Source organism: Sceloporus occidentalis, unplaced genomic scaffold (genome assembly GCF_023333645.1).
Source record: "Sceloporus occidentalis isolate IW3139 unplaced genomic scaffold, rSceOcc1.0.p SCAF_7, whole genome shotgun sequence".
NCBI classification, from domain to species: domain Eukaryota; kingdom Metazoa; phylum Chordata; class Lepidosauria; order Squamata; family Phrynosomatidae; genus Sceloporus; species Sceloporus occidentalis.
Genome location: NW_028316987.1, coordinates 77,132,734 through 77,144,768, shown reverse-complemented (window position 1 = coordinate 77,144,768; position 12,035 = coordinate 77,132,734). Strand labels below are relative to the sequence as shown.

General features: G+C 39.3%; 1 protein-coding gene across 4 annotated transcripts in view; it reads left to right on the top strand.

Moving 5' to 3' along the window:
• The window catches only part of LOC149309995 (outer dynein arm-docking complex subunit 2-like), a 114,566-nt gene extending 102,860 nt beyond the window's left edge, over positions 1-11,706 (top strand). For 2 of the 4 annotated variants that reach the window (XM_089533434.1, XM_089533435.1), the window contains exon 20: positions 11,216-11,706. In XM_089533434.1, the coding sequence (XP_089389560.1) occupies positions 11,216-11,329 (114 nt within the window). In that variant the 3' untranslated portion in view covers positions 11,330-11,706. The other 2 variants (XM_089533436.1, XM_089533437.1) reach the window with 2 other exon arrangements.
• Positions 11,707-12,035: the final 329 nt, after the last annotated feature.

The following is a 12,035-nucleotide window of genomic DNA, read 5'->3' as shown; positions in this document are numbered from 1 at the left end:
AAGTGTTGAATTTAGGTGAATATGTTAAAACCATGTTCAAAGACTGAAGGAGAGTTAATAAAATGTAATATTTATCACCAAAATATTTCAAAGAGTACATAAAGAAGATGACACCTAAAATATTACAAAACAATCTTTAAAAACTCAGCAACGTGTTGAAGGAATCAGAGACCTGAGAATATTTACCGTTAACTTAGTACCCATCATTAAGAGAACTCAGCTTAGCTCATCTGATCCATCCTTATAATTCTGTTAACACTCAAGAACAAACGTCATCAGAATGACATCATGGCTAAGTCAGTCATCATAGGACCTGAATTAAGAGAGCTTGCATGGTGTAGTTGGGAGTGTCGGAGGCCAATGCAATTTTAGCCTGCATCAATAAAAGTACAGTGTCTAAATCAAGAGAAGTAATAGTGCCACTATTCTGCTTTGGTCAGGCCCCACCTGGAATATTGTGTCCAGTTCTGGCAACCATAATTTAAAAAGGATGTTGAGAAACGAGTGTGTTCAAAGGAGGGCGACTAAAATGGTGAAGGGTCTGGAAACCATGTCCTATGAGGAACAACTTAGGGAGCTGGGGATGTTTAGCCGGGAGAAGAGAAGGTTAAGAGGTGATATGATAGCCCTGTTTAAGTATTTGAAAATATGTCATATTGAGGAGGGAACAAGCTTGTTTTCTGCTGCTCCAGAGAAGAGGACCCGGAACAATGGATGCAAGCTCCAGGAAAAGAGATTCCACCTCAACATTGGGAGGAACTTCCTGACAGTAAGGGCTGTTTGACAGTGGAGCACACTTCCTCAGAGTGTAGTGGAATCTCCTTCCTGGAGGTCTTTAAACAGAAGCTGGATGGCCATCTGTCGGGGATGCTTTGATTGAGAGTTCCTGCCTGGCAGGGGGTTGGACTGGATGGGCCTTGTGGTCTCTTCCAACCCTATGATTCTATGACTCTGACTCTGAAGACTAAGGTTCAAATCCCCACTCAGACATAGAGCTGAGTGACTTTGGACAAGTCACATTCTCTCAGCCTCAGAGGAAGGCAAAGGGAAACCCATTCTGGACAAATCCTGCCAAGAAAGCACCATAACAGGTTCATCTTTGGGTCACCATAAGTCCAAACAACTTTAAGACACACAAGAGCCAGGGTGGTATAGTGGTTTGAGTAGGGCACTGAGAGACCAGAGTTCAAATTCCTGCTCAGCCAAGAAACCCATTGGGTGACCTTGGGCATGTCACACTATCTTAGCCTCAGTGGAAGGCAAGGTCAAACTCCTCTGAACAAATCCTGCAAAGAAAGCCCCATGAAAGGGCCACCTTAGGGTTGTCCTAAATCAGAAATTATTTGAAGGCACATAACAACAAATACTTAATTGGTAGTGTGACAAAAAAGAGAATTCACATGTGGATTATATATCCATTTTATGTTTGGTTTTGTTATCTAAGGTATCCACTAAAGACTGAACCATCTCAACAATACTTTAATGAGCAATAGTAGTAACCTGTATGAATTAAGTATAGGCAGCATATGCACTAGAACTTCTATTCTTGCATTAAGTCCATTGACAAAGTTTTTTTTGTGCAGTTATTGAGTATTTCAGATCTTTATTGTGTACTTTTATGCTGTCTATAGATAGCTATTTTAAATATGGGCTGGAAAAGCATTCAGAGTAATAAAATGCTAGTAGAAAGTTCAAACTTGGAAAAGAAGAACTCTGCTCAGTACGTATTCTGCAAATTTGCCATACCTTGTCTTTCCCTACATTAATCTGTGTGCATGTGTGTGTGTGTCTGTGTGCCAAGCATAGTTGAAATAAATATTAAAAAGAGAGACTGGGGCAGAAAAAAACTGAGTGAAGGAAGAGAGATGGTGATGGTTGGAGAAGGTATGTCCCAAGGGGAAGGTTCAAGCAAGTTAGACTGCATGAAGGAAAGCAACAGGTCTGGCAAAATTCATTCTCCCTAATGCCTATTACATATGGTAAGTAACCTGGCTCCTCTTTTAATCTTAGTAAAATGAGTTTCCAGTGAACTGAAACAAGTGTGTGATATATATATATATATATATATATATATATATATATATATATATATGAGAGAACTTTGTCAGGCCAAATGCTTCCTTTGTATGTTAATCATCTCTCAAAAAATACAAAGCTTAAAATAAAAATTTAAAAGCATTTCAGATGAAAGTATGCTAAAAGACTTTTGGCTTCACATTCTCCAGATTATCAGTACTGCCTTTTCAGGGGATGAATTTTATATCCCTTAAGATTCTCTGTACTCTCTGAACGTTTCTGGTGATTTGAGTTTTTCTAAATATTGTGCCAAAACTGTTAGAGCCATATATAGACTCCAAAATTCTGGTGTTTAATGATGTAGACTAATGGTTCTTAAACTGACCTTTAGCTGAACGCTTACTCCTAGTAGCACTTTCTTCCTCTCTCTGATAGATCTCCAGACTGCAGACATCTCCCCTTCTCCATCCAAGCCAATGGCTTTATTTGTTTATTTATTCATTTACTTATTACTCCATTTGTGCCCCATTCTATTTTTTAAGAGTTTTTTAAGAGTAGCTAAAATCTCCAAACCAAGGTGAGTGTTGATGGATTGGAAATCATAATTACGACCAATCTTTTGAGGATCTGGTGACCAAACTGTATGTAGTAGTTGATTATCAAAATGCAGTACTCACTTTATTAGGAATAAACACCATTGAACTCAGGAATATACTTTTGAATGGGCATACATTAATCAAAAGGTCTTGGTGCTTCAGCCCCACAAGTCTTGGATTCGTGATAGCACTATGAGTAATACCTAAAGGTTGGACTGAAACAGATTCTTAGTTTCTAGGATCCATTTGCCATCATCCTCACTGCTGCCACCATGTTCCTAACACAGTCACTATTTTTAAAATACTGCAGTGTCTACTGATAACTATCAGTTATTAATCTACACATAGATAGTTAATTAAATTAACAGTTATTGTGTTCATCTAATGGTGAACTTTTATCCATAATAGACCAACTGTGATAATAGTTTCATGCAACCACACATTAATTGTTCTGTTACCTGGCATTTGATGGTGGATTTTTTCCTTTTCGGCGAGCTTTACTGTGAGCTTTAGACAATGTCTTTCCTTCCCCTTTTAATGTTTTTGCCCTTGTGCTTATAATGAAAAAAATAATCTTGAGCTCTTCCTTTTTTGTTACCTAGAGCAAATTCACACCATTTCATTTTCATTTATAGGAGCTTGGTATACACAAACAACATTTTTACACACTGATTTCGATTTAACTGAATAAAAGGAATGTAAATACTACATTTGGGTTGGTTTTAAAATTTTCCTCCATGTCCTATCCTGTATTAATAGCATTCACAAATAACATACAAGAGGCCCAAAGACCTCACCTATGGGAAATACTATTAAAGAACCTATACTAGAGGTCATATATTGATCATTTGTAGCATCTGATTTTTAAAAATAAAATTGATTCATTCTACTTATTAATACACCACATTTATCCAATTATTAGTACCAAATAATGTGCAACATTTGACACAAATTGTGTTCTGCTTTCCTGATCTCCAAAATCTTTAATCTTAAGGTATCTGCTTTTGAAATGTTTCTACATTTAGTACCTGGTAGTTTTCAATTATGCCAAGTAGCTTGGCTGGTAGTTTTAAAATATGCCAGGGGAGTCCATCCTGTGGTAATAGATGCTCAGGGGAAAGTAGAAATAAAAACAATCTGCCAAATCAGTGCATCTTTTGACATCTTCATTTTGTTCGGGGGTAAAGGATTAGCAAGCATTTTGGTTTAATGCATCCTCTGATTGGGTTAGGTTTCACTCCAAATTGAAATTTCCTATTGTCCATTTTGAGCTGGAATCTGCTCACTTTTGACCACAGTATCTGAGGCCAAATTCTCTAAGGTAGCATACGTATTCCAAATATTGCATTATTTTTTGGTCCACCAAGAAAAAAAGGAACTTTGCATTTTAGGAGCATTGAAATGGTAACTGTGTTTTATTATTTTTCAGTTCTACCACATGTTGTATTATTTATCATTTAATTGAATGAGAAAACTTAACGCAAGGGCAAATTACAACAGGCAGACCTAAGTGCCTCAGTGTTTCCAGTCTTTGATACTGTGCTGAAAGTAAATGTTGGCTGCATCTAGACTGATACTTTTTTGGATGCATTTCTACCATATGTTTTTATTCAAGGCAATTTTTTCCTTTTCGTGTTATACAAAAAGCATGTAAATGCTCTTTTTGGAGTACAGCTACTATTCCTATCCTCTTGCTAATTAGAAGATCATAGTACAAGGAATTTGACATCTTTTGGTAAAATAGCACATGGAAGAAGCAGGATACTAAACTGAAAAGAAAAATGCAGTCTAGCATCACTATCACTTAGAAATATTATACAACTACTGTGATAGGGAAATACGGCAGCCAGAGTAAAATGAAGGTGTGCATGTTTGTTTGTTTAATTTCAAGCAAGCAAATAAATGGCTCATTAGTCCTCCTGCAGATCTCTAGTACTGAATCTGGTTGCAGGACTGCAAAATTACTTCCATTTATTTTTGTTGAGAAGAATAAAATTATACCCTCCAACTCTTGATGAATTGTGATGGCATAATTCAGATAGCATTGTGACTCATGTTTTTGTTCATTGAGGAGTGTGGAATTCTGTTCTGATCACTACCCTCCAGCTCACCTTGTAAGCAGTACAGCCCCCACTGCAAACACCGCCAATTCTTGCTGATGGAGAAAAGAGAGATCAATGGGGATGCATCTTCCTATTTTCCTGTAGCTAGATGTGCTACAAGAACATCATTAGCAGACATCTCCCAAGGACATGCTGCACATCCAGCTACAGGAAAACAGATGAATACCTCCCCACTGACCTCTTTGCCCTTTAGCAACATAGAAATAGCCACACTGAAGCAGGGTTGTGCTGCTTAACATTGTGAGGGGGGTAGCATTGGGAGATGTAGCTACGGAAACATAGCAACATGATACATGTACGTCTCAGAATGGCAGGATCTCAGCTATCTTTAAGTGTCTAATGGTCGTGAAACTGGGTGTCCAGATGTCATAACTGCAAAGACAACAAGACACCACAAAATATAGGACAGTCAAGAAAAATGTAAGACATTACAAAATAAATTCATTTCATATTGTTTAGCTATATTATTTTTCTGATGAATATATCTTTGTTTAAAAGCATTTTTGGCTTACAATATCTTTTAACAACTCTGAGAAAAACAAATGCTTAAAATTGTAGTTTACTAGCTACAGATTCTTGACTGAATCTACGTTTAAATTATTACTTTCATTTATTTTTTCATTTGCTCTCTCATTCCTCCTGCTTCTTCCACAATCCAAATAGCACACTTTTGTTCCCTGCCTCACTGATCTGTTTTTAACAACCTAGATCCTTCTTTCCTTTCCACGTCATCATCAGAAAAAAACAAACAAAACTACCACATGGTCTACAATATTCTTCACCACCTGCAACTAACAAGCCTTTTGCAGCAGCTGGGGCAGTAATAACCCTGTTGAGGTAGAGGCACCAGATGACACAGGGACAGGTTTTATGACTCAAAAGAGGAGCCATTTTGCAACACACATAGCCAGAGGGTGCAAACATAAGACTGAAATACAGGGCATGTCTGGGAAAAGGAGGTCCTCTGGTCAACCCTTCCTGAAAAGGACATACAATGAAACAAAGGAACAAAGATTACTTGAGAGTCTAATATTTGGATTAACTTAATTGAGAAAAAGCATTTCTCTATTGCTTAAAAAAATTACACTGATTTGATCATGGGGTCTGGTGTAATGGATTACTGCTGTTGTTCTATGCCTTCAAGTTTCAGACTTAAGGCAACCCTAAGCTGAACCTATCAAAGGGTTTTCTGGGGCCGAGAGTGTGTGACTCACCCAAGGTTACCTAGTGGGTTTCTGTAGCCAAGCAGGTATTGCCTCCAGAATCATAGTCCAATGCTCAAACCACTACACCTTACCCAACCAAAGTCATACAAAGGATCATTGCTAGAAAAGTTATGTTTGAGGTTTCTCATTCAGAATCTAAAGGAAGGGAAATGTTCTACTGTGAACATACAGACTATAATTATAAATAGCCTATGTTTTCCTTGTTCCAGAATGTCAAACTTAAGGCTTTATTGAAACCACCATATGTACGCTATGTACATGCATTCTTTTGGTTTTGACTCAGGCACATGGAATACTTCTGCCTTTAACTCATCTGTAAGGTTCACAGGAAAATTGCTGCATGCCTCAGGAAACATTTTGCAATTAAAGTTGATCAGAGTTGCAGTTCATGGCTGAAACAAAAATAAATGGTGATATTTCAGGAGTTACATGGTGTAAAAAACTTCAGCAAATACAAATGGGTGGGTGGGGAGAAAATGTGCTAAGCAATGCAAACCCTTCAAAGCAATCCATCAGTGAAGCAGGGAGATGTTAAGATCCTGACCTCTGTCCATTGGCTGCAAAGTTTTAGTGTTCTCTGTATCAGTATAGTATTCCTGCTTGCAACGATGGAAAAATGTTGATTTCCTTGGAAACTGTGGAAATAACATGTAATTAATAGCTGTATATTGATCATCAGAAAGATGGAAAAATATTTTGGATGGTTCATACAGCCATGATTGGAGAGCTGATTCTGACCATAATGAAAAATGTATGAGTCCAGTTGCATCCGTTTGACAGGAGTCATATTGTTCAGTCCTGTATATTTTCCATCCATGCCACTTTCAGTCTTAGCAATGCTCTGTGATTAAGAAATGCCATCTCTACCAATGGATAAGGAATTTTTCATCTTTTAAACCTATAACTTGATAATCACACAGAAATCGGTTTTCTGCAGAGAGCCAGAGCTCAGAAATCAGACATTTGTGCTTTAATCCCCCTGAGAACACAAGAGCTATGTTGAATTAGTCCAAAATCACATTTAGACCAGTATTCTGTTCTTAGAGTTGTCAGCCAGATAGTTACAGAAAGTTTAAAAGCTCTGTCTCAGTGCAAGAGCATTCTTCAACTTGTGTTTCCTGGTAACTGATGTTTTGTATCATACTGCCTCTGATACTGGAACTGTATTAGCAGAAATCTTTGAAGGCCTTATTTTCTATTAATTTGTTGAATCCTATTTTAAAACCATTTGTGATCCAAAACACACTGCAGAAAAATCCAGTTTGAGACCGCTTTAACTGCCCTGGCTCAATGCTAGGGAATTCTGGGAATTGTAGTTTATTTGTGTGCCGGAGCTCTGATAGAGAAGGCTAGATGTCTCATAAAACTACAGTTCCCAAAATTCCCTAGCACTGAGCCAGGCCAGTTAAAGCAGTCTCAAACTGGATTATTTCTGTAGTGTGTTTTGGACCTACATTAGTGGCCATTATTAATCTAGTGAAAGAAAATTCCAGATGTTTGGTGAAATTATTTAGGATTTTCAGAGTAAACACCAGCACTCAGAAGAAAGTAAGCAACATACCCAGCTCTTTCAAAATTGGCGTGATGGGACTCCACTTGGCTGTAGCCCTTAACATCATGGGTACTGTATTCTATACTAGCTAAAGCTTCCCAAGTCATCCATGTGAAGGCATCTTGCCCCAAATGTTTTTCCTGTTGAAATTCTCCACTTCTGTATTATGTGAACTTTGTACTAAATTTGTGCAAAGAGAAGGAATTCAAACAAGAAAAGGGAATGTTTTTACAGTACATCTAGAGTTCAGAAGTTGGAAGGTAACTGGCAAGATGCTTATTCTGTGCATTGATCTAACACAAATACTTCCTGAAATATAAAATGCTTTGATCTGCATAAGCGTGTACCATATGCATGCAGCTGTGATCTCTCAACCACTGGGAGGTTAGGAAAAGGTAGTATATAGTCCTTCTGTCTGTGTTCAATTTCTGCTTTTATATTTAGCAGTTCATAATTTTATGTAATACTGTAACAGTTATGAAAAATATGCTCAAGAACTGAGTGATAACAGATTTTTTGGTGGTTTGATTCCATGTTGTTTGGTTGATTCAGAATACCAAGGGCTGCAGACTGGATTAAAAAACTGTTTTTTAATTAAGGCTATGTGCACTTCAGAATACCTGAGGCCATGTTAAAAATTTGAGAGGCCCTTCAAAATCTGAGGTTCCGAGGAGATCCTGTAAATTAAATGCTTATGTAGTTTTGTCACAGACTTGCTGCCACAAAAATACAGGAGAAACTGGGAATAACCTTTTTATGGCTGGAGAACAACAGTTTTAAGTAGGTTTTAGTGCCTTGTGGTTGATTCTGTACTTTCAGAGTATTTCCTTGGAGGTGGAGAAGGTGGACTGGTTATACAGTAAAGAGTAAAGCTGTACTGTTGTCAGAAAGTTGTTTGACAGACCAAAGTTTAAAATAATTCACCTTAAATCCCAACGTTCCAGCACTATCATTATAATATTTTTCAAGTGCAATTTTAGGCTGCATCAGTAAGAGTATTGTATCTAGATCAAGGGAAGTAATAGTGCCACTCTATTCTGCTTTGGTCAGGTCCCACCTGGAATATTGTGTCCAGTTCTGGGCGCCACAATTAAAAAAGGATGTTGAAAAACTGGAACGTGTCCAAAGGAGGGCAAGTAAAATGGTGAAAGGTCTAGAAACCATGTCCTATGAGGAACGACTTAAGGAGCTGGGGATGTTTAGCCTGGAGAAGAGAAGGTTAAGAGGTGATATGATAGCCCTGTTTAAATACTTGAAGGGATGCCATACTGAGGAGGGAGCTGACTTGTTTCCACTTGCTCCAGAGACTAGGACCCGGAGCAATGGATGCAAGCTACAAGAAAAGAGATTCCACCTTAACATTAGGAAGAACTTCCTGACAGTAAGGGCTGTCCGACAGTGGAACAAACTCCCTCGGAGTGTGGTGGAGTCTCCTTCCTTGGAGGTCTTTAAACAGAGGCTAGATGGCCATCTGTCAAAGATGATTTGATTTGGATTCCTGCATGGCAGGGGGTTGGACTGGATGGCCCTTGCGGTCTCTTCCAACTCTATGATTCTATGATTCTATGATTAAGCTTAAGTTTTGGGAGATTTCACCAATGTGGATGCTGGCATTTCCCATCCCAAGGATTAACATGATGCAAAATGGACATCATGACTAATCCAATGCTGAACATGGCAACCTCAAATTAATTTTCATTCTCTCTCTCTCTCCCCCTCCCTCCCCCCTCCCTCTCATTCCTTTTTACACAAAAACACACACACACATTTAGGCTGTCTTGCACATATTGTTTCCTCACATGAATCCACCCCACCAGCAACAACCAGTGATGTGAGGACAGGGAGATAGCAGGAAGTGATAATGGTATGGCACATGTAAAGCTGGTTGTACATTGAAGGGGGAAACTTAACATGGAGCTGCCATTTTGGGTGTTAGTCATATCTAGTTTTATCTTTAAGGGTACGTCGTGTTTTCTTGTTGTTAGCTGTCTTTGAGTCAACCTCAGCTCATAGCAACCCTGTGTGTGAGACATCTCCAAGCCTCCTTATCCTCCACTGCTCTTGTAGAGTCAGGCCTGTGACCTCCCTCATTGATTCTAGCCATCTGGTGTGTGGTCCTCCTCTCTTTCTACTGCCCTCTACTTTCTCTAGCATTATTTCTTTTTCAGTGATTCATGCCTTCTCATGATGTCACCAAAGTACAACAACCTCAATTTAATCATCGTGGCTTCCAGGGAGAGTTCAGGCTTGATCTGTTCAAGGACCCATTTGTTTGTCTTTTTGTCTGTTCATGGTTTCTCAGCACTATTCCCCAGCACCACATCTCAAATGAGTTTATTTTCTTTTTATCCGCTTTCTTCACTATCCAGCTCTCAAATCTGCAGATGATGATATGAAATACAATGGACTGGATAATTCTAACTTTAGTGCTCAGTGTCTTAGGCAGGGTACAGGGTACTGCACTCACCCCTTTCCCCTACAGATCAGGGCCTGAGCTGCCAGAGCGGCAGCCCCGGAGGCCCCGATCCACTGCTTTTCCTGGCCTCAAGGAAGCGGCAAAAGGCCGCTTCCCCACAGCCTGGAAAGGGATGTTCTTGGGGCTTTATGCCCCAAGGACACCCCAACAGCGGCAGGGAGAGAGAGAAAGGGGCCAAGTCTCTTTAGTATCGCTGGCGCAGCCGTGTAAAGGCCCCACCAGCGATGCGCAGCGCAAAAGGGGCTCCGTTTTGGATCTCCTTTGGGCGCCGCTGAAAGAGTGCCACAAGCGCCCTTCAGTGGCACCAAGACATAATGGCTGCACCACGCCGTTTGGATGCGACACGGCCGTTACGTCAAAATGGCGGCACCCATGTAGACAGGGTGCTGCCATTTTTACGTACTCGGTACGTACTGGGGTTAGGGAGCATCTAAAAAGGACGCTCCTGAACAACCCTAGAACGTACTGAGTACGTGCTTAATGGCCCATCTGGACAGGGCCTTACTCAACTTTTTTTCCCTGACACAGAGATCAGTTTCCATGTAATTGTGAGTTATTTTCTATTATGGGTAGACAAACTGGACATATGTGTGCCTTCACCAGAACATAATATCCCACAATACATATGTAACAAAATAAACACTTTTTCCTAAGTGGAGAGTAATCTCCACTTTGGAAAAATTGATGTGTGGGATGGCAATAAAATCAGGCTGAAAGAGTCTGACTCTGCAATCAGATTTATTTTGGTGAATAATTTTGTGGAACAAATGTAGGAATAGTCCACTGTGTCATACTAATAGGTTTGATTTTTTTTTAGCCCAGAATCCACTCTTTGTCCAGTGACAAGATCTGGATGCTTCAATCAGCACAATTTACAAAGGACAAGCATTCCCACCTTCCAACAGCAAAAGGCATACAAATATGAGATGCGGCTGAGCTTTCTGCCTCACAGCCATTGATATGCTTATCTTAAATTCATCTGTTTAGTCCTTTTTGGAACTCTTGTTTTGCTTTTGGCCACTGTACTTTCTCTAAATGGGCTGTTGAATATCCAGCCTTGAAATCCTAATTCCAGAGCTGTGGAACACATGGCTATTTTCATTCATTCCTGAATGTGTTTCTGTAGGCATGTTATTTTAAAATAATTTATTTTCAGCATAATGGTTTTGGTTTGGAGCTCATTCTCATTTCTTTCCTTTGCATTTTGTTGTTGTTTTTTTAACAAGCTTCTGCTGGGTATGGCAGGCTCTACGGATGAAACGCTTCAGGAAGCAGCAGCTGGTTGCATAGCAAACATCCGCAGGCTGGCTCTAGCTACAGAGAAGGCAAAGTACGGCTAAAACACCAAGCAGTTTTTACCAGTTCCTAAGAGGTTTTCTTTTTAATTTGGCATGGTGCTGGCTGAGAGGGGTAAAATCTGAATCAGAATGCTGCAGAAAAATGTTTTTAAAGAGTTGCTGCAATTTTACAACTGATATATACCTCCAGAAAAGTAATGGCAATTGAAATGAAAGTGAACCAAAAAGTGCATTTAATTTAACTTTATCCACATAAATGTATGTGTGTATTTTAGAATGATTAATGTTTATCTCTTCCAAAGTTACAGCAGTGAATATCCAAAAGAAACAACACTAACTTTAATAACATTGCATTTCCATGTCCTTTTCAAATAACATTTTTGTATGTTATAGACATGTAATAAATCTATTTTCCATTACTGTGTGTGGTTGTGCTATCATTCTTGGGTGTCTTGAATAATTCTTTTCTTGCTGAACCTGTCTAATCATTCTGTCATTATGGTTTTGCTTGTTTGAGTACTTACCGGTCTCCAGAGAGGACTTCATCCACATGCACCAGTTTCACATCTGGAACTATACAGTAGTGATGTATTCAAGCCAAGTCTCAAGTCCCTACATTCAAGTCTCAAGTAGAGTCTCAATTCCTTGCTTTCAAGGCAAATCTCAAGTTGAATCTCAAGTCTGGGAGTCAAGTTTAACAGAAAAGTTAGGCAAAGGACTGAACATCCTGGGGGGGGGGGGGGGAGGC